This window comes from Strigops habroptila, chromosome 8 (genome assembly GCF_004027225.2).
Source record: "Strigops habroptila isolate Jane chromosome 8, bStrHab1.2.pri, whole genome shotgun sequence".
NCBI lineage: Eukaryota > Metazoa > Chordata > Aves > Psittaciformes > Psittacidae > Strigops > Strigops habroptila.
This window is the reverse complement of record NC_044284.2, coordinates 51,136,523-51,159,830: the sequence shown is the minus strand read 5'-3', so window position 1 is coordinate 51,159,830 and position 23,308 is coordinate 51,136,523. Positions and strand designations below refer to the sequence as shown.

Below are 23,308 nucleotides of genomic sequence, written 5' to 3'. Positions count from 1 at the left end.
TAATGAAATAGGAGTTTGCATCTTGGTAATCAGAGGCCCAGAAAGGGATTCAAAGGTCATCGTGGAGGACTCTGTTCCCAGCTCAATGCTATGGATAAAAGGCCTAAAGTGCCATTGTACTGTGGCAAGATGCGGCCACTTCACTTCTTGGTCCTGCTCCCTTGACTTTAAAAAACATACTGAAAAGTCTGGACAATTAGTGAAGAACTATAAAAATTATCTCTGATCAGAAAAATCAAGACCAACCCATTTTTGTACAATGAAAATTACAAACTTTTGAGCTTGTCTAACTCCTACACTCTAACTTGCTTCTCAGGGAGATTGCATTAAATAGCAGGAGTCTCCAGCCTTGCTGACACAGGTTACAACATCGAGTGTCTGAACCCAAAAATTGCATAAACATTACTTGAAACAAATGCAGATTTTTAGAAGTAATGATTACTTGCCATTTTCACAGATCACACAGGAGATGGGTTAATTCTCTACCATTTAGTCTTCAAATCATGATGTGATAGCCTCCTGAAAGCTACATGCTAGCTCATTCACAGCTGTTAAAAGTAGATGCAGAAATCACTAGCTGAAATTATATAGCTTGTGCTATGCAGGTCAGAGTAGAAGACTACACTGATCCGATTTCTGGCCTTAAAAATCTATGAATCTACATTGAAGGCAAAATTTTAAGCAGGTGTTTTACAGTTTTACTGTTTTACAGTTTTACTAGTTTTCCATATCACCAAGCCAATAAGCACACTCTCCCTCAAAGAACGTGTATTAAATATATACGATCCTCAACATTTGCTGCTGTGACAGATAACTTACATGGACACTTAAACATAGGAACTGCCTTGTGATGGCAAGAGAGTAACTGTGGCTACGCAGCTGAGTCTGAGTGATGTGAACAGCAACAGAGACTGCTCAGCCCTGCAGAGCAGTGCTACAGGGGTTAAACAAGGAGCCATGGTGTAGAGGCAAAAGTCAGAGCTTATGCCGTGGTCTTCATGCAAACCATGGTCTTCATGACTCCAGGATGTCCCTGAAGACTGACAACGTCCTCAGAGGTGCCTGAGAGCAAAACCCACAGCGAGCTTGTCTTAAGTTGCTACACCACAGCAGCCACCACCCACCAAAGGCTAGGAGACAACACCAGGAAGGGATCACTATGTATATATGCTGTTCTTACATCCTCCATAGGTCTTTGTACTGACCATTGCCAGACAAAGGATTTGGGGCTAGGCAGACCTTTGACCTAGCAGCTGATACTGACTGATGAATGATGTTGGCTTTAACAGCAAATAAAAAAGACAAATGATGATGCTGTGACCTGCTGTAGGTAGCTATCCAAACAAATTCCATCACTCCTCCAAGTGCTGGAGCTAAAAGGGGCATGGCTATAAATGCAGAAAAAGATCTGTCGTCTACTCTATACATAGTGTTTGCTCTCACAGCATCTTTGATGTCTGCAACATTCACTTACAAGCAGGCAGCATTTAGATATTTTATGGAAAAGTGCAGGATCCATTTATACCTAAATATGATGGGTAAGGGCACCAAAAATAAAGCTGCACAATAACTGTGGTTAGTATTTCAGCCTGTCCCTTAATGATACAACCCCAATGCATCAGGTACAGGGGTTTTCCTAAGCAATACTTTACATATTCTTTTCACTAATGGAATTTGCCAAGCTAGTTGAGGTGGAAGTGCAAAAAATTAGTATCTACCTGTGCTGCAACACCTGGATCTGATCGTACCAATGACACATAATCACCACGTGCAGCGTTTGGGGACAAGCAAACAAGGCATGCAAACAAGAAACCAGGAAGCAGAAACAGATGCAAGGCCACAACGGAGAAGCCTCAGGTCCAGCTTCTCGGTTGGGACTCTGCTGCCCAGCTCCACAAAGTGGCTGTTTTCCAGACTTGCACAGCAGCAATCTGTCCCACAGGGTGGCCCAGAGCAGCTGTATTTGGAGCAGAGCTGTGGCTGAGGCATTGTTCAGGTTACAAAGCAAAGAGCAGCTGAATCGGGGAGTCAAACCTGCCACAATACTCCCGAGCCCCAGGAACACAGAGCAGTGACAGCAGGCAGCAGAGCTGGGGCATAGGGGAACCAGAGCTCTTCTGTCCAAAACCTCTGGACAGGTGCAACGCAAAATCACTGGCGAAACAGAGCTCACTGGGAGCTGCATGTCTAGAAAGGCCATCAGGGCTCTTCCCAACCTCCAGAAGTACCAACATCTCACCTTCCTATTTTCTTTTTTAATGCATCTCCTCAACCCAGATAGCATGCAAGTAACATGGTCAATTGAAAAAAGAAAAATGTAGGTCTGTATGAATTACAGAATGGTATGGGTTGGAAAAGACTTTAAAGATCATCCATTTTCAACCCCCCTGCCATGGGACACCTTCCACTAGACCAGGTTGATCAGAGCCCCATCCAACCTGGCCTTGAACACTGCCAGGGATGGGGCAGCCACAGCTTCTCTGGGCAACCTATGACACATATGCCTTTTGGATATAAAATAACTCTCTCTTACAAGGAGCAGGACAGCCTTGAGTTAGGGTCGTTGCTCAAAGGAGTTGGTGAGATCCAGAGATGGGCCTTCACCAGCCCCAGCTCACTGCTGCAAGCTTCCCCTACCCCCTCTCAAACAAAAGCCAAGTTTGCTCTATCCTTAGAAATCAAAAGGTGCAAATTGTTTGTTTACCACATATCACTTCACACATAGGTGGCCTAATTCTGCCTCAGTTCTTTTCTTCTACAAGGTCACTTTTGAAGTGGTTTTCTTCCTTAAGCCCTTTGAAATTCTGTGCAAGACAAAGATCTATTTCAGTTAGAAAAGACTTTGGATGGGTCACCTAGTCTCTTCCTTTGGCTAATGGAAGCTGTGCCCAGGACTTCAAAAACAAAGCCTAATTTTTAAAGAAAACCAGCCAGCAAGGAAACACGTTGCTGATGATTTCTGATGACAGTATTGATTTTGTCCTGTTTTCTCTCCATCTGGTTTTGAGAGAGGGGTTTTTTGGTTGTTGTTGTTTTTTTATTTTATTAGAGTAAATGACATATTTCCACAAGCTGGAAAAGAGCACCTTTTAGTTGACAATCGAACTGAACATTAAATGAAATCTGCAAAGCCATTTTTCCCATGCACAATCAAAAGCTGACAGACAGGGAAGCACAGAGTGCATTATAAAAAAATAGCCAAGAAAAGCCAAAAAAAAAACCCCACAAGCAAGCTGAGGAGAAAGTGTAAAACAGTGATCCTGAATCAGCTCCGAGCTGCTTTAATGGAATTAGGGTCACCCTGACAGAAACACTGGCAGATCACAGAGAAAATTTAATAATTTCTTCCTGCAGCCTGTAAGAGCTGGGGAGGATTTGAAAGCGCTTTCTGCCAAATTAGCACTGCTGCATTCACACGCATGTGCCCCTTCCCACTCATCTCCTCCCAGCACCCCACCGAAGCGGGCAGCACCCGCTGCTCCCATCCTGCTGGCAGGGAGGCACCCAGAGAGCCCCTCTTTTTCTGACACACTGCCATGCATTTAACCTTTGGATGCCCCTTCAATTCCTCACGCTGACATTATTCACATCTCCCATGAACTCAATTCCAGGAGAGGCATCGCGGTGCACGCCTGACGCTAATTCTGCTAGGCGATACATATTCAATCTGGTTTATCTCAGGCGTTAACATCCAGCTATCTGCCAGCTGCCTAATTGTCAGGAAGCTACAGCAGCAATGCTGTGTTGTGACAACAGGAGCTCCAAAGCGCAGGCAGGGAAGGTGGGGAACCCCAGTTGTGGATGCTCCTGAGCACCCAGTCATGAGGCAGCCTGCTGCCACTGATGTGGCACTGCCCATCCCCAGCCCTCCCTTCCTTGCCTTCAATCATCACTGTTCCTATAAAAAGCAATGTTGGGGACTGACTCCAGGAATTCCAAGCATAACCCTGCTCTGATTATCTCATTGCTTTTAATTAGGGAACTGTAGGAATGCTTTGCAGATATGGAGCCTACCCATCCCTACACTGCCCATCGCCATCCCCAGCACTGCAATAGGGAAAAGGAAGAATCATAGTGAAATCTCAGGAACAGCTATATTGCATGAGGATTCCATGTAAATAAACAGTCTTTGACTGGAGATAGGAAGCTTAGGGGATCAAAAAACGGAAGAGGAAGCATATGGGGTGCTCCTTTAACAGCATCCCTCTCTAGCTTTTACAGTAAGCTCCAGTGTGTATGTGTGATCATAACTTCCCCTTGCCCTTCACTGCTGTCCTGAATTAGGACTCCTCAGTGCCATATTCACTACTGTATTTGCCTGTCTGCATCGCTGACGGCAGGACATGAAATATGCAGGGTTTGGGGCTGACTTTTTCCTCCCCCTGCAGAGGCACAGAGCGAGTCCTTTCACACACTCCCTGCCACTGAGAGTCGGTGGCAAGATTCAGTGCGGTAAGATAATAAAAAAGCTGTAAGTTTCTAAAATACACAAAGCACTTTCCATCGTAGGAAACCCTTGGTTAGTCCACGGTGATTGTGGCAGTTAAAAGGTCGTTGTCCTCCAGATCTGCCTTCCAGATTAGGAAGAAGTAATTCACTCTGTGCCAGACAAAAAGGCACCCATAGAGATCTGCTTGCTTCTCAGTACGGAAGGGTTCCACATCTGAGAGACCAATATTTGGATCTGGGCCTGTGAAACAGAGCCAGTTTTGTTAAATTTAAGCATGTGGAAGTAGTCCACAACATTAGCAAACCATGTCTCCTGCAAGTTGTCCTCAGGACAGGAACTGTCCTAGGACATCTCAGGCTCCACCAGCTTCTGAATAGAAGATGGGGTGATGCTTCTCTCCTTTGCAGGGGCTAGGATAAAGATAACGAACCTTGAGGTATTTTTAAACAACTCAGAACATTAAACATACACTTCTCTGTGCCAGCCTCCAAAATGGGCTACAATGTGTAGACAAAGTGATCCGAATAAGCATCTTCCAGCAGCACCAACAGCAAGAGAAGAAAGCTGAAGGAGGAGACAGCTGCTGCCCCCAGTGTAACTGGGCAGCTCAGACTCATACAGACTGCATGCTGATCTCCTGCCTGTGCAAGTCATCCCCAGTGACAACAAAAATAGTGAATTTGTATCTTTCTTTACATCCCCTCTTCACTCTTCTCTCCAGCTTCTCTAAATTTACTCCTTCCTGTTCAGTCAAGGACATTTAGGACCCCCAGTCTGTTTTTTCTACTCAGCTAGGCTCCTACTAAAATGAATGAAGATTGCCTTCAACTTTCACATAATTACATCTTAATTATAAGCCTGGTGACTAAAGCTGGAGTGAGCAGCAGATGGTTGGTGGCAGCTCAGGAGGCGCATCACGGTCACCTCTCTGCTCTGACTCAAGCGTCCCAGGAGCCCTGGGTGCTTTCAAAGGCATGGAGCGTTCACAACTGCCAGAGCCTGCAACAAATGTGCAAATGTCTGAACACTGAAAACCTGGTTCCTGGTTAAAAAAAAGGTGGTGGAGGGCTGCACAAATACTTGGGGGTAGCCTAGCAAATACACCAAAGTTACGAAAACCAAGACTATGAAATGAACCCGCAAGGTTTCCTGCATTCTGCATAACTCATTCGATGAGAAATTCCTACTTTAAGGTATTTCAACAAGCTGCCATCAGCCAAGTTTCTCCCCTCCTGTCTTGTCTGTCCATAACTGTTTTGTGCAGTGTTCTCCTTGGCCTGTATGGGGCTAACCAAAGCCAGTCACAGCAGCACTGCGAGACTATCAGAACAGGCATGGACACATCACCTGTAAAGCATGACTACAAGGAAGCATTCCACTCCAATTCTGCTGAAATGCAGGTGTAGGAGAGCTACACAGAAAGGTAAAAACTCGCACCCTCTCCCCAACAGCTCTCAACCACCCACTGACTCAGGAGAGATGTCTCAACACTACACAAATCACAAGAGCTTGTAAAAGAACAAGTAAAATAAAGTAAGAAAGATTACCACTTCTCTCTTCCTCTGCCCCCAAGTTTCTTTACTCATCTGTACACGTTAGAAATCAAATTGTCAGGTTTTTGATCTTGCAGCTACTACAGAAACTCTTCCTGCACTTGAATAGATTTTTTTGTCAGCTAGTTTTTAGTTCTGTCTGTGCCCCTTTCACATACATGCTGTTTATCTGCATTATGCACATTTGAAAGTAAGACATTTGAGGGGGTTATCCCTTAGCCTTCAGTGTTTTCAGTACAAACCAATGAGGCTTGATACTTGTTGAAAGAAATTTTGCAAGGCTAAATTTCAAATTTCCAAAAATGAATGTTACTTACTGTCCGCTCCTGCTAAAGGCAGCATCAAGCAGCAAAGGATGGCTGCTGGCACAGTGAGTACTGGGATGCAGAAGTTAGGCACCATATTCCAAAGTAGAGCAAGTCCTCTTCAGTCTGAGGCAAGTGGTCAGTACATCCAGTGTTACAGACACAGACTTACTCCTGCAAACCAAGAGAGGAAAAGGAAAATTATGAAACGTAACACAGAGACTAACTGCCGATATACCAAAATACATTGTAAAGACAGTTATAGATACTTTAAAAGTGAAATTTAACTGTCTTTACTGCTTGATCGCTGGAGCTCCACACTGATGTCCCCTAATCCAATGAGCTGATTTCAAGGATCACAAGGCATAAATGCATGCCCATCTCCAAGTTTATCTTCATGTCCAATCTCTATTATGGCCTATTAATACATTGTATTATTATTAATACAACGTATTGCATTCGTACTCACAACAAATAGTTCTGAAGTTGCACGTTCCAATATAAGAAATAGTCTTAAGCTCGTGTAATTCTTCCTCATCCATCTGTCCAAGAGAGACATGCATAACTGCATATGTTTGTGGTCAACTACATGGTAAGTGTAGCTTGGCCCATCTGGCTGGACTGGTGTACACCAAACAAGTCTTGGTGGGTCCAAGCAGGAGAAACAGGAGCTGAACTGAATCAGCTGCCAGTTCACACGGCTGCCAGAGCCACAGTAGAAGGTTATTACGAAAAGTGTCTATAAAGAGAAGCTTTACCCAAAGCAAACACCTAAGCTTCAACCTCCCCAAAATGGAGAGAACTGTGTAAAGGATTGAGGATTGAATATTCCTTCTCCAAAACAAAGCAAATTATCTCAGAAGTTGGCTTAACTTGGGCATTTGCTTGGATGTAAAAATACAGAAAATTCCTTGAAACCCAACCAAAAAAGGCAGCAAGAAAGAGTGCAATTTTGACACATCCACCTTCTTTATCTTTTCATGAGAATATACTGACTTTACTTTCACCTGGCAGTCCAAGGTCTACCTGTTAAGATTTTAAAGGAGCTAGCAATCCTCATTCCCTCAAAGGAACAACACTCAGCGGGGACAGGAGCTCACTCTTTCAGTGCTGGGCAACTCAACACACACTCAAGAGTCATTCAGAATTTGACAAGCTTTGCTAAGCTGCAAAAGTTTGCTGAAAGTTGGCAACACAGCATTGACAGCGAAAAAATCTCATGCTGGCAAATGCAGCCCAAGCGGACCCCATGAGTATCCTTAAAGCAAAGTATCTGCAAGTGTACAGGCTGTGCATGGCACAACCCACCGCTCCTATTTGTGTTGGCAGACGTTCAAGACTGCTCTAACAAACGTATTTTTGCATTTTGCTAGATTTCTGGAAGAAGAGGGGTTTTTCGGTTTGGTTTTGGTTTGGCTGTTTTTTTTGAGAACTGGTGAGCTTTTGATGGAACATGCTTACTTCTGACAAAAACATAGAGCTCAAAGAACTGCAGCAACCACAGTGCTGCGGGAAATCTGCAAGAAATCTCAAGAGAATCCACCTAAGTAAATATTAAATGTTTACATTGCATCATACTAACAAACAGCAGATCATGATTCTTATCCAATTTGTTACTGTATTTGCACAGTAAATCATTTCACATGGTACATCACACAACACAGAGATATCTTTTTTTATGCAATGTCTTCTACAGCCAAGACATCTGAAAGTACTTTACAAAATAACCTAGTTCTAACCTAGATGCAAAGAGAATACTGATCATCTCATCCTGCTTTTATTACCTCAATGAGAAAGCATAAATCCAAGTAAGCTCAGCAGCAAGATTCTGAATACTGCAAAAGAGGCTCTTCATATCAGCTGCACTCTCAGTTCTCTTTGTTGCTCTCCCACCTCCATATCCTCATTCATCTTTCGCCAAAGAATTACTAAAAGCACCATTAACACATCTTACACTGCAGAGACAGATACAGACAGTTGTATCTGTATAGCTGCATAAACTCTATTCCAACGGGAAACTCTGTTCAGTCCCCAAGCAGTTTGCCCGCTGTTAGCTAGCTCTCCAGATATGGTCCGCACGGGAATGGAAAGAAGTGCCTGGGTTAAGAGAGAAGATTATGTCTCTAAACTCTGCATGTACACTGCTAATTTGTGCAGCCCAGAGAAGCAACCTCACTGAAGCACACTTTAAGCAGCATTACATCTGGCTCAACAGCAGCCAGAATCTTAAGAGGCTACTCTTCTCAGGGGAAGAGATTAAAAAAAACCCCAAACCACCAACAAGGGTTGAAATTACTGTGTCAGAACTAATGATGTGTGTCAAACTCTCTCAGCTCAGGAGAGAGAACAAGTTTTACAGGTGATGCTGCAAACATTTTAGGTATGTATCAGACCAGACTGGGGATGAATAGCTTTCAGAGAGCTTTTCCTCTTTCATTCACTTCCATTTACAACAAAAGTGCCTGGTCTAATGGTATATCTTGAGCGCAGATTGCTCAGAAGTCACGTGAATGGCACCTCCACAGCCCTCATTCAGGAATAACTCTCAGAAACACAAAAACCTCAGCTAAAGAATAGGTCTGTCTCTCAATTTCTCTCTTCTTTCAGCCAATGTGATCAAGCTTCTCTCCAGTTTCAAGCTTGACAGATTTATAACTTTCCTCTCAAGCCCATGAGATACATACAGCATGCATCATGCAAAACTGATGAATTATCAGTTACCCTGCCAGATGCTTTATAGACTTACTCTTTTTGCAACTGTTTAGTGCTCTATAATAATTTACCATCTGGTAGAAAAAGACAGATTTTTCTTATGCAAGACAGCTGTCTGTCCCTCCAAAGTTAATAGAGCACCTTTGGCCCTTAATAGGATCAAACTTTGCCACTCCCTCTTTCCATGGTCGCTCTGCCTACGGAAAAGTTGTCTGCATTGAATATTTAAAGCCCTTTAAATTGGAAAGTTTTAAAATTTTATAAATCTCAGTAACTGTCATTCTCTTTTGAAACTGAAAACATGAAAAAGCCTCTCCCAGTGGTTCAGCTCTCCCATTTTTAGAAGCAAGGTGCTCAACCCCAATAAGACAACCCAATATTCACGGCAAGGCAACAGGGTGTTAGCTGAAAGCTCAGTTAACCCTTAGAAGGCCACTGTTACTCTGATAGTACTGCATGGCTGCCTTGAACCACTACCAAAGGCTTCCTTTCCTGGGGCACATGGCAGCCTAACACAGAACCTAACTATAAACCAAATACTGTTGGTAGATCTTGGTAACAAATACAGAATCAATATAGCTCTAACAAGTACAATCAGTATTTGTTACCAATATTGGTAACAAAATCAGAATCAGTAAAATCAAGTCCAACAGCAACCAACCAATGCTTTTAAGACTTTTAGTGAATCTTTTGCCCCAACCACCTCATATTGCTTCAGGCTGCTCTCTCTTGCATCTGGAATCCTCTCCTGTGCACCTTCATTTGAAGGCCTCCTTTAATCTCATTGCTTTGGCTAGTATCTCACAACTAATACTGCATTTGGGAGCCCAGATGCTGTAGAAGAAGGTTTTTCAGAAATACACATGCATTCTCATTGCTACTTCTGCATCTGGTCCTGGCAATATTATAAACTCTAGACCATGTAACCCAAAAGGAGGTTGAGGCTAACTAAGCACTCCAGATGGCTTAGCAAAAACAGCTTTGAGTTTAGCAAGCTTAACTCCTGCCTCTGCTCCGAACTCAATCTTAGAACTACTGAGAGCTAGTTTGGCAGAAAACTAGAAAGCAGGAAAGCACAACAAAAAAAAAAAATAGCAAACTTCATTTAAATATAGCTGATTCTGCCGTGGGGCAGGTGGATGGAAAACAGGCAGTCTTGAGAACATTTTTGAAATCTACATGGTTTGGTTCTTTCAGACAAGTAGAAAAAGCTGGACTCATTTAAAACAGAGCCAAGAATACCAACAGCTCATATGGTACTAGGAAATACTGGCAATGAGTATGCCTCATAGGAGACAGCAAAGAGATTAGAAAAAGCAGTCAACTTTAAAGAGTCAGGAGAAATTCCAAACCAGCACTGAATAGCTTATGTCCTCTATGAACTCTTCTGGAAGCTAAACTGAACTGAAGCAAGTGTCATGTGGGTCACTGGCCACGAACAGCATGGTGGAGAACAGCATCCCCAAAGTAAGCCCGCCAGTTCCAAACCAGGGACAAAAATACTGCACTAAAATAACTTTAAGTTTAAGCTACTTTGCAACCCGAAGTATCTAACAAGTCAGCACAAAAATGTTCCCTTCAGGAAGCCCCGTACATCCATAGAACTGCCAGGTTCAGTTGTGTGCATGACTATTCACACCGCATTTGCTGTGAAACATGGTTAAAAGACTCTCTAGAAACTTAGAGGGCAGGAAGGTAAGCACAGCGCCTAAGCAATGTCCACATCTGACCTGGAGACATTAGAGTATCTTTTCATAAAGGAACCTGAAACAATTGTATTTGCTATTCAACCTGAGCCCAAGGATGCAGGTCAGAAGATACCAACTGGATACCACCCAGACAATAGTAAAGAAAGGGCTAAAACTCTATCAGCTTCTTCCAGCTCTACTCCATGTGCAGCACATAATGAAACCCAATTTTCCTTCTGGACACCCACCCATGGCTTCATATTTTACACAAATACCTGAAGGGAAAGCAGTGTTCCAGAGGGACCCAATCACCACAATACTTTGGGGTGTCACACAAATGATGGTAATCAAGAACTGACCTAGCAAGCAGGGGACACATGCCACACAAAAGCAATGAGGCAGTTATTTGTTCTATTAAAAATGAGAACAATAATTGCTACAGCTCAACTGCTTCACTCTGCGTATAACACATCATCTGTGTTCTGAAGGAGAAAGAGGAAAACCGTGATGCACCATATAATTCAAGATCATCATATTGCACACATTAAAAGTTGGAGAGGCACAGTTACATGCAAGTTAATGACTTTTGAATGTTTCGCTTCACTACATTAGTATTCCTTTAGCATAGATTTCTTTGTGCTTTTCTGCGAGAAATATAATATAAAGAGACTTGGGGAGTACAGCAATATGGCCAAAAAAGACAAAATGAGTCTCATTTCACTCCAAACTCCCACATGTAGGAACGTATTAGAGAGATTCAGTGGGGAGATATATGAAGATGGCAACAATAGCACAGATTTAGGGAGAAACTTCAGATGAACTTGCAATAAGGTAAAAAGGCCAAAAGCTAAAGCGACTACTACGTGAGCAAAGGTATCATCTCCAGGACCCTGGTGTGAGCAGGCCTAGAGCATCAGATTGAAGACTCTCAAACCATCTTGAGAGCAGGGATGAACAAAGCAATTCAGTAACTGAGAAGGATAAAAATCCCTGTCAAGTCAAAAGCGCTAGACAGACTGGCTAAGCAAGATGGGTATTTGATAACCAGCCCTAAGTACATGAAGGATACAAACACCATGAAAGGAGTGGAGGAGTATAATTAGCCATGGGTATATAACAGTGAGTAATGGAATGAGACAGAACAAAAGAAAATGTATGTTGAATATTCTCAGCAAATACTCCAAAAAAAATAAAAAAAACAAAACCAAAAGAGAGAACAGAACCCAGCAGGAAAATGTTTCATCATCTATTTGGATGGAAATTATAAACAGAGTGGAAAAAACCCAAACACTCCAAAATATCCCATAAGGGGGGGTAAGGGGTTGGGTAAACTGAATTGGGGGGTAACTGAACGGAGGCAGATTGGTATGGGGAAATATATACAACAGCAAGAATGATTCAGAAGTACTTCAAAAAGATTCTCCTTATTTTGGCAAAGCATTAAAAAAAAACAACAAACAAGTGTGAAGGCTTTAGCAACAAGCTGGCCCAGCTACAGATCTTTGTGATCCTGAACACACAATCACAACTTAACCCAAGGAGACGAGCAGGGGAAAAGAGAAGCTTTTAAGCAGGATGCAAGCACAGCTTGGATATTCCTGACAGCCTTATTAGCTACATTTGCTTCCGAAGATATTAATTTCTGAAGGTGTCATTGCCTGCAGACAATCCTAGATAAAAAGGAGGATTTTTTTCCACTGGAACAAGGATTATGAAGGACCCTCTTAAATAACTACAGTCATAAGTCAAAACATCCACTTAAAATATAGATCAGCCTTGAGCCTCACAAGTCCAGCCATCATTCACAGTGAGCACTAAATACAGATTGCTGTAGAGCACCCTACCCAAGTGTATAGGCTCTTAATGCCTGCTGTAAACTCTCCTTAAAAGAAGTAAACTATTGCATATTGCCCTTTCAACAGAGGTCTTTTACATTTACAGAATAAGCACAGCACTGCAACCAGATGCATGGATTAAAGATCCAGGGCAGCAAAAAATCCTACAAAAATTCAGCTATTCTTTAGCTATCAGCAAACTCCACTAATGTGGAGGAATGTGCTCATGAGTCGCCACTTCCACAAAGCAAGTCCTGTGCTGTTTCTAGAATTCACTACACATGACAGTATATTCTTAATACAAGTGACCATGCCATTAGAGGCTTGCATTCAGCACAACAGCATCAAGTTTAAAAGCACAACGGACCAAGTCCTCTCTTCCAAACCCCAACTCCTTGGCATCAAGTTCTGCACATCCGGGGTGTGGAAAAAAAGATTTTAAACTAAAGAGAGTGAAGGCTGAGAAATACGGTCCTCCTGGGCTTGCTGCTTACAACACACCGCAGCTGAGTGCTATTTACTGTACAGCTGTGGTGCTGTTATTCCTGCATCTGTCTCCAGCAATGCCAAACACACTGGTTCTGCATCTCTCAGACTGACTAATTTTAACCAGAACAGCAAGAATGCAAATGATTGGTCAGATGAGGGATAATCTGTCCTTCCTTCCCTGCCAGGGTTTGCATGGTGCCTACTGGCTTAAGACCAAACTAAATTCTTAATCAACCCTAGTTCAAAACTAAATCAGCTTCTTCTTTATAAGAACGGTTTTGCTCCATCCTTGTGCCTACTCAGCTTTGTCAGCAGCCTCAGTGCAGAAAGTTTTCAGAGACCTCCTGGAATCTGAACGAACTGTGAACTCATTCTCTGGCTTGGGCATTTCATGCCACTAGTAGGACAGTTTTCTTTTGCAGAATCCTTGAAAATTGGACCCTATGAGAATACGATCTTTCAGGAATTCTATTACTTCCTCAGTAATTTTTTTCCTTCAATCAGATTACAAAGTATATAAAGAACTTCTTTCTGAAAAGTGACTCTAATGAAAAACCCCTTACTTTGCTGGAAGTTCAGTTATGTTTTATGTAACATAGCATACTATTGGGGTCTGCTCGCTTAATGCTTTCCAGATTAATAGCTTATTCCAAATCTGCTTTTGCCAAGACTTCAATTTCTGAAATTTGCTTATCTTTATATTTAGAAAGACTAGGCACAATATTAGCACCAAGTCTTCCACAACATTTTTAGCAGTTAAAAACTGATGCAAAGTAATAATGTCCCTTTTTGGCAGTATCATTCTCTTCCTTAATTGTCACCTTTAAACTCCCATCATCCACAAAGCCCAATTTTCACACAAGACAATGGCACTGATTTGCCCAAGTTATTTATCTTCTATGTATAGTCATTAGTTCTTCAAAGCCCACCTTGGATCTTTCAATTTTCCTTTTGTACTTGTTATACTTTATAGACTCTACTACTAATACCTCGGAGTTGGGTTTCCAAATTTTCATCTCAAACAGCTTCTCAAACCTGCCATCTAGCTAGTGTGAATTACTCCCAGCCCTGCTAATTTAACTGCTTTTCCCAGCTTGCTTTATGTTCTGCTGTTGGCTTCAAACCACATCAAGAAATTGGTTGGCTTCCTTCTATACTTACTTTCTCCTATTTTAATTTTACGGATGCTTTGAGTAACTTGTTCACTTTCTTTTAAGTTATCCTTGCTGAAACTTAGCATCAGTCTCAACATTTTGATCTTTTTCTTGGCCCTCCCTGAGCTCAATGACTATATTCATACACTACACGCAACATAGTCATGGCTATTCACAAACAACCTATGTGAGGGTCCTATTAACAACTTTAACCTTGCTGACTCAGCAGAAGCTTGACGAATACATAGATGATCAAATAATGCTGAGCGACTACTTGTGTCTGGAGCTATTTTAAGCCAGGCTCTGGAAAACATGCACATAATGGCGATGAACCTCCACCCACTGTCTCGCAGCTGCTGTCACGTGCAGCAATTGAGTAAAAAGGACTTCCTGCTTTGATCATGCAAATAGAGATGATAATCCTTCTCCACAGGTCCAGCAAGTGCCCATGAAGTGGCAAGTTCACAAATGCATCTTGGCTGCCATCCTTTCTAGACGTGGTGGCCACCACCAGTACAGGAGCAGCATCACCACAATCACACTGGATCCCAGCCCACATCAGCCAGCCCAAAGACCATGGAGAAGACAGCAGCAGGCTGCCACAGGGACGGCTTCTTCCTAATGCCATCATTTAGCAGACAGCTTATGCCCTACTGGAGGGTTTATATATCTAATTAAACTTTTTGCAATTCTCATCTTGTGAAACTATGAACATTTTCAACGTTAGTTTTTGGAATTATTCTCTCCTAAAGGGTTTTGAAGTTAATTATATCATAGTTGTTATTACTGTCTCAACTACAGATACTGCTTGAACCCCATTATTGTGTGTGTTACTGAGAGCTAAAATAAGAATAGCTGCTGCTTCAGTGTGCTCTGGAGCTAGCCTTTCCTACAGAATGCTTCTAACCTTTGCCCAAACATTATGTATGCTCAGTTTATATGCAGGTAGTTAACACAGCCCAGTAGGGTAGATGTGCTTATTAAATTTATTAAACTGAATTCTCTCCATGCAAAACGCCCCCAGCATCCTACAGTCCTCTGGCTCTGGAGGCATTTGGCTGTTACCATGGAAGACAGCACCCAGAAATTCCCTTCGCAACTAATAAGCAGGAACTATGAAAGCACAAGTTTCATGCAATTGCCTTCTGTATGAAAAATGAAAACTGCTTCTGTAACCTATAAAGAAACCAAGATGCAATCAAGCTTATTGTAATAAGATGCTAAATTTATGATTATTCCTTTTTTCTTTTCTCCTTCTACTAAGGCCCCCTTGCTTTGCTTTGGCAAAAGAAAATACCCTCTGAGGTAGCATATACTACATAGTACCCAAGCCATATTAAAGGGATGTAAATAAAAATCAAGTGCTAGGTATAATATACTGCTTATTGAAGATGAAGAAACCAAAGGTCTATAAATTAAGAAATCCTGAATTAATGGTGCCAAAGTCAGTCCTAAGTCTGACTCAGTCCAAAAATACAATTTCTCTCCTTCAGCAGCACTTTAGGCTAAAAATTAAATTCAGGCTTTTTGCATCATGCATATTCCATACAGTAAGACGAAACATTTACACATAGGATTTTGTCTCACTCAGATCTGAGGCTGTACGCTTGAAACTGTTTGATGGAAGAAAATCAATTAATATATTTTACAAGTCTTCTTTGTTTTGCAGATCAAAGCAGTAGTTTCCTAGTTACTTCCTGGCTACAGGGACTGAGATAACAGCTGCATCCAGGCTGCAGCGAATCCAACGCTTCCTGGACAGACCAGCCATCCTCCATCTTTCACACCACAAAGCAAATTGTAGGACTCCACAGCATCCAACAGGCCAAAACCTGCTTCCATGTTCCCATTTTCATACACACATTCTGCAAGTAAACTCACATGTGTGGACCACACACAAGTTATGACAGGAAGGCTCCCCATGGCTGCAGACCCATGCTGCCTGCCGCCGTACAAAGGACGCACAACCTCACCTATGTCAGATTAAAAAGATGAGAAAAGGTGGGAGGCTAAAAATATTCTGCACATTTTAATGAACTTGTAACGATTGCCTCTCCCAGCCTCAGAAAGAAATCCAAAACATACAGCAAAAGTAAACAACATTACCCCTCAGGTAAGTCAGGCAGATCACCAACCCAGCACAGTTCTCACTGCTGCTTGCCCCTTGTGTGATCCCGTACCTCCCATGGGCCCTCATCCACCATAAAATCCATGCTAAATTTATGTGGGTTTTTGCTTTCAATACCCAGCAATTTTTTGGTTACTAAAAAAAGGCAAGCTTTGGTCGCCAAGGGTATCAAGCACATGGCAGCTATGTAACTACTTCCAGTGGCTTTGGCATTTCTATACTCAAGAGGCAGCAAGAGAGATCAGTTCTTACATTCAGCACGGCACAGACAGATACGGCATATTCTTCATCCTTCAGCATAATTCTCCTCCATGTCATTCTACGGCTCGAGAAGCTTGAAGTTTTGCAGTTCAACCTTAAGGTATTCAAAGAAAAACAAAAAAAGCCCACCACCATAGCACTTCTGCTTCACAAGAGAATACCTTGCTTTTGATTTTTATAATTCAAACTTTAAAATCCCTTCTTCCCCAAACTTTGAGAGCATTTCGTCTGTATCCCAGTTAGATCTTACAACCTCTATGCATTCTCTTTACCAGGGGAATTATTTTGTGCTAATGGTCTGAGTCAAGATAAACATGAATCTTAATAAAAGAACAACCTAAAGAAAAATAAATTATGTACCTCACACAAAACTGCCCTTTTGTAATGGAAACTTCTGCCAATAGCAGATGGAAAGACCTTTGAAAAATAAGACATCCCATATGCTGTCTGCAGCAACTTTGTAGCTTTACTGTTGAAATTATACACTCTTTCCCTCCAGTCCACCACCTTTACATGACCTTGAGTAAAACATAAAGAGGGTAATACATAATGTGTAGCTTCTTGGGATACTATTCAGTGAAACCTAAGGAAAGAAAAATACTGCTAGCTGTTTCTTCAATCCATTCGTTCATTCATGTGCTGAAACACATACTTGGAGCCACTGAAATCAGATTTAATGTACACTTCATAGTACTTAGGAGGAAAGCTATTTTAATTTTGTTAGTTGCCAGAATGTAAAATCCTGAAGGCAAAATGCTTCCAGCAGAAAAACAGAACAGACCTTAAAGGGGAACGACATTACCCAGCTTGATGAAAAACCAGGCAAGCTTACACAGGACCTGGTCAAGTACAGCTCCAAGGAGAGGAACAGCCCATGTTCCTCTGCATGGCTGATGCTGGTGTGCAGCTAACGATACAAGATGCAGCACCTTGTTCCTCAAATCCAAACATATCAGATTAACAGCGGCACAGAGCAACTCCTCAGCTGCCAATAAACAATGGCTCCGAGGCCCTTAGCAACGTACAAGGAACGTGCTCCAAGTTTTAAGCATTTACTTTTGGATATGCAATGCCACCAGATGTCCAAGCTTTTCCTTACCTGCAGACTAACATACCCAAGTGGTTTTGATGGCATTCCCTCTGAAAGCTCCGAGACCACAGCTCTATGTCCATCGCTTCCAGATATGTGCCTAGCCCATTAGTTAAAGTGAACCTGAGCCAGTTGTGAGCAGAAGAGAGGTTTTACCAAATTAGCTAGGGCGAACAACACTCTGCTTGTGCCAGTTCTGTATTTTAGTCTAGCTACAGGAAAGCAGGACAAAGTTATCCCCTCAAAATGTTCTGAATCAACTTGAATCGGTAGAATGCTTGCACTAGGACAGCACTCTGCATCACATAACCAAGGTAGTCCTGCTCTGGTAATACATGACCCACAACATAATGGACTTTCTAAGGCCCAAGGCACGTGCTGCCACTTGCTGAAGAGCTTTTCTCAACACAAGGCACCCTGCATTTCACAGAGGCAATAAGCAAACCCAAAACAGTTTCAGCTGTGTCTTGCTCTCAGAGACACTCTTCTCTTTTCATACCCCAGGACAGTAACGGCAGCCCTGACTTTTCTCCCTGGCATACTGAAGGGACCCAGTGCTGGAGCTCATGTCCCTGGTTGCTTGACCGCCAGTCAGCGCATGGATTCTGCACGACTCAAACTTTCCCCAGCAACATGATGTTTTTACTGGTATGTTCTTTAGGAGAGATCACCGCTTTGGTTTTATCCTTGCGGGTTTTAATAACTATGCGCATACACAGAGAGCTTGCAATCAGTGTGCTCTGAACTAAATTTTAACCGATTTATGAAGTATTAAAAACCACAACATTTTTTATAACATTTTAATTGTAGTATTACAGAACTCATCTGGTAACATCTAATTATAATTCTAAATGAGCAGCAATTAACAAGCTATTTTATGGTGCCTAAGTCCAAAATAAACAAGGTCAGGACAGTCCTGCCAAAGGAGCTGCTAGTGTGCACCCTGCAGAAGGGAGGCCAGTTTGTCTTTGGAATGCACTCATTCCCCAATTTCTACATCAGAGCATGACATTTTAGAAACAGTAGGGAGTATCTTGCTGTACACTGCTGTATCCCTGACTGGAAATGGGCAGGTCTGCTTCTGTCATAGAATAAGCATCACCAGTGTAAGCTCATTTGAAGTGACATGTGCCAACATTACGTCATTGGTGGGGAAGGTTAGTAGCACAAGCAAGTGCTTTCACCCATCAGATAGCAAAGACCCCAAAACAAGATGAGTTGAGGACAGAGCAATGAAGGAATCTTTCCTCTTTGCACAGAAGCAGTAACGCTCCCTGCAGTAAAGGCAGCTCACCTATTGCTTGAAAAAATTAGTTCATCTTGGCAAAGGGAACACTCCAAATTTGCCCAACAGTTACTAGTGGGAGGAAGGCAGATACTGCAGAGTGTGCCACAGATTTCAGGTCAGAAATTCCAGGACATTTCCCACTGACCTGGATACTGCCCCAGAAATTGCTTGGAAGAATCTTGCTCCTTCGCTCCATGACTAGTAAGTTAAGTCCTTCTACCTGGTAGTCATCCACTAAGTGTTTCCAAAGTAGCTATAGCAGAGAAGCACCCCACCAGTGGCATTTTAGGGGTGAACTGGCGAAGATTCAAAGCCCAGAGGCTTTGCTTCAGAACGAATTACCCTTTGCTGACAAGGTTGGGCTTAAATTTTGTATTTTATGCTTTTAAAAGAAAAGTTCTTTCAAAGTTGAAATGTGAAGGCAAAAAAATCAGCCTAAATCATATGCAACGTACAAGGTAATTTTCTCTTCTCAGAAGGAAGAGAAGGTTTCTGAAAAGGGCTTTGTGACAGACTCATGTATCTGTCTTCTGGTTTTCCCTTTACCGCTTTTCCTTGTCTTCTTGTGAAGATGAATCTCAAACCTCTCCCAAGAAGAACATTCCTAACTGTAGGAGAGGAGGCAACAGAACAGGAACTTGCCTGATGCAGCTGGTATCCTCTCTGCCTGCAGGAGCAATGCATTAGATATATTCTGAACTAACATTAAAAGACATAGAAACATTTGGAAAAGCATCAATGATCAGCTTTTTAAGCGGAAGAAGAAAGTACCCAGGGCACTGTTAGGGCTAAATCAGCAATCCAACTCTAGGAGACGCTGGCAATAGAGAGTATGTTTTATGCATGCAGGTGGTTTATGAGAAACAATTTGTTTACAGCCCTTTTAAAAAGAATACATGAAGGAATTGGAACAGCTATTCCTCATGAAGCACTGCTGTTCATAATAAAGCTTATTCTGTCCTCCTAGCTCGCAGAGATAATTCCTGACAGATTAACCTTCTGTGTCACACTGAGGGCAATGGCACTAAAGGGCTGCTTAAGGCGCTGCAGATTCCCACTGCTCCACCACATTGTGTCCCACCCGGAAAAGCACTAAAGCCTTGCACCAGATGGGCCATGGTGGCATAGATCTCTGCAAAAGTATTCTGGGCTTGCTCTTCAGCCAAGACTTATGGGCTTCCAAACCTCTGCAGTCCTGTCAACCTGCCTTTGCCCAAACTGGAGAGTACCTGAGACCTGGCATCTCCTAAGAAGTCAGCACCATCTGATGGAGTTTTCACAAATGCAAAATAAAACAAAAAGTAGCTATCCTCCTTGGCAGTGTTCATCAAAAAAACCCCACTTAATACTCATATTGCTAGCTGAATCAAACTGATCATCTCTGGAAAACTGAAATCTTTCCTGAGCAAAGGCTCCGCAAGAACAAAATGGACAGTCAGGACTTCGCGAGATACAAACAGCCCTCTGCACATTTCTCTGCCAGTGAACATGGAAAACCACGTCCTTTGATTGGAGAGCAAAGCTTCTGGATACACTGAAGTTTCATTTGTTACTTCACCACTGACCACCAGATATTTGACCGACGCTTGCCACATGCTTGTCCTGGCAGCCTTCTTCAGGAGGGCTGCACACAGCAGTGTTGTGCCCCAAGTCTGGTTTTGCCATTACGGTGAATGAACAACTGCAAGATCAACCCTGACGCTCTAAGTCAGGTGGGAGGTGGGTAACCTTTCAAGAGCCTGGCAAACACCATTATCCAACCTGCAAGTGCCCATCTTGTGACCTCCTGGAGAGCCTTCATTGCCAAGCAGCAGCACCACAAGAAGAGACAGTGGGATTTTCTTTCTTCACTATGCAGATATGAAAGGAGAAGCTGATCAAACCACTGCCTGAAGTGAGGATGCACCAGTAAGGCTAACTGAAACTACTAGGACAGCAAACCCATAGGCAGCAACCATCGTTAAGACCAAGACTGAATAACTACTGACAGCCAGTTGTATGAACCAGGCAAAGCTGGTTATTTCTTTTCAAACAGACCAACTACCCTGGGAAAGGCCACCATCCCCAAACCTTTTCCATCAACTGTCCAAGAGAGTTTCTTGCAAGTTACTGGAGGCACAAGGCTGCAGACACTTGCCTCTTTATCTTTGAAAGCATTCTACTTGAATTTATCACGCTACATGCAAGTCAAACTTTATTTCGCCAAATAAGAACCCTATAAGCCCCCCTTTCCTCACTAGAGTGAGAACAAGCAGAACAGCTAGTGCCTTCTTGCTTTACTGAATTCATTATATTAAACCAAAAGCAATGTCATCTTAACTTGAAAGGACTTTTAAAAGAGCTTGAAGCAATTCTGCTGCTGCAGCATTTTTGTATTTTGGATTAACTACAAGCCTTCTTAACCCCTCCGAGTTTGTAAGTGCACATACCCGTATCCTCCTAAGCTTTCAGAGCAGCCAGCAATCTCTCAACTGTTAGCAAGCTGAGAGTTAAAGCATACACTGTGTACAACTACTGTAATTTGAGCTCCTCTACAAGTTAAAGAAGTCCAAGTTTTAGGTATTTTTGTCCACAAGAAAGGACCTGCAGAATTTGGTGAATTATCTCAGGCATTCCTCATGTCTCATGAGCAATTTCCCTGACTAACGTCCCAGGCTCACAGGGACAATGAAAAGGTCAAAATCCTACTACAGGAGATAGTGTTAAAATATTATAAAATATTACCTTTAAAACATTTCCAATTACTATTAATATAGAAGGATTTCTATCTTGAGGGGGTTTGTAAGTTCATTATTATCTTTTTAAGCTTTTCTTCAAACAGGATTTTTTGGCCTTTTTTTTTTGACAATAGTGTATCAGAAGCTAGGAAAAACCTGAGGAGCAACTTTCTTGAAATATTAAAAACACAATCCTGCCACCAATAGCTGGTTCTGTTTGATGTAGTTTGTCATTTTTCTGGACAGCTGAAAGCCTTAGGCAAATGTGCAGGGAAAAACAGTGAACCATCTCATCGGTTCTTGTTTATTAAACCCCACGTTTATTCCAGTGACTTTGAATCCTGAACTACACAAAGTCTTCTGAACCGTTCCACGCTCAGCAATCGATACGGGGCGGGGAGAGGGGGCGCAGAATCCAAAACATCCTCTAAGTTTATTAACTTCTGGAGAAAGCATCAGATAATGAACTCTTTCATTTCAAGTCATGCAGCTGAAGAACAGTGAGAAACAACAGCAGCCAGAACCAGACCAGCTCCAGCACAGTGCTGCCACGGGATCTTTCTCAGGTGCTTTACACAAACCCTGCTGAAAGCATCTGTATCGCTCCTGTCCTGGAAGCCTTTAACATCGCTGTACAGGGCAGGCTCTCTTACCCTACCTGTGGAGGACACCGCTTACAAAACAAAGAACCCATTTAAAACGCACTTTAAAGCTTTCTTCTGACTCTGCCATGTCTACAGAGGAACCGGCGCACCTTGGGAATGGCCATATGTGTGCAGTAGATGAAAGGATGCCAAGCAGTGCCAAGTTGCCTCAGACAAATAGTATCTACAGGAGATGGATAGAGTCACAAGATCAAAGCGCAAACGCTCCCAGCTCAACATTATTTTGTAAAGGGCTGTCTATACTCTGCCTATTCACAAAAAAAAAAAAGGGGGGGGGGGGGGGGGGAGAATGGGGAAGAAAGAAAAGCCATTTTTAATATACAAAACTTAATATACAAAACTGTATCAGAAGAGTGCCCTAGAGGGCACTGTATCAGTTCATTTTCCTAACAAATTCAATAAAAATACACACTTGTTATTTAAACAGCTGCAGCACCAAGGGGTCTTGCTGCAGCACTGAACACCTTGTTGAGAGCATGCCCTGCCCCAATCTAGGCAACAAACATATGCAGAAAGCTAACATGGGCAATTTCACTGGCACTAGGTCTAGGCCCAGAGATCCCAGACATCACTCACCGCCTGTATCTGAATTTCCCTTCCCTTTGTTATCTTTCCTCATACATTTCCCAGCGTTCAAATGTGTTTCAAGAGAGTTCAGAGGATGTAATCTGTAACCTCAATTCAGCACAAGAGGAGGTAGCCAAGATGGTTAAGAACAAACTTTTCCAACTTAGTTTATTGCATCTTTGCAAGAAGAATTCAGTTCTATTCTAGTGGAGCCTACCATGGTGTGTCCAGTCCAAACACCAACAGGTGTATTCAAGACAGGCTCACATTCTGCATGCTGCATGGTAGAGGAGCTGTGTGTCTGTGAGGGTGCATGTGCTACAGCTGGCTGCATCCCTGAACTGATCCATTAGTACCTGCTCAATGACAAGAAAAGTACAGCCTTTCCTTCCCCTAAGTAAGGCAC

General features: G+C 42.5%; 1 protein-coding gene across 20 annotated transcripts in view; it reads right to left on the bottom strand.

The window, feature by feature from the left end:
• PTPRF (protein tyrosine phosphatase receptor type F) overlaps positions 1–23,308 on the bottom strand; it is a 391,730-nt gene that overhangs the window by 248,670 nt on the left and 119,752 nt on the right. For all 20 annotated transcript variants that reach the window (XM_030493851.2, XM_030493849.1, XM_030493857.2 and 17 more), the window contains one exon: positions 6,321–6,482. In XM_030493851.2, coding sequence (XP_030349711.1) covers positions 6,321–6,405 — 85 coding nt within the window. In that variant the 5' untranslated portion in view covers positions 6,406–6,482. The remainder of the gene's footprint in view (positions 1–6,320; positions 6,483–23,308) is intronic.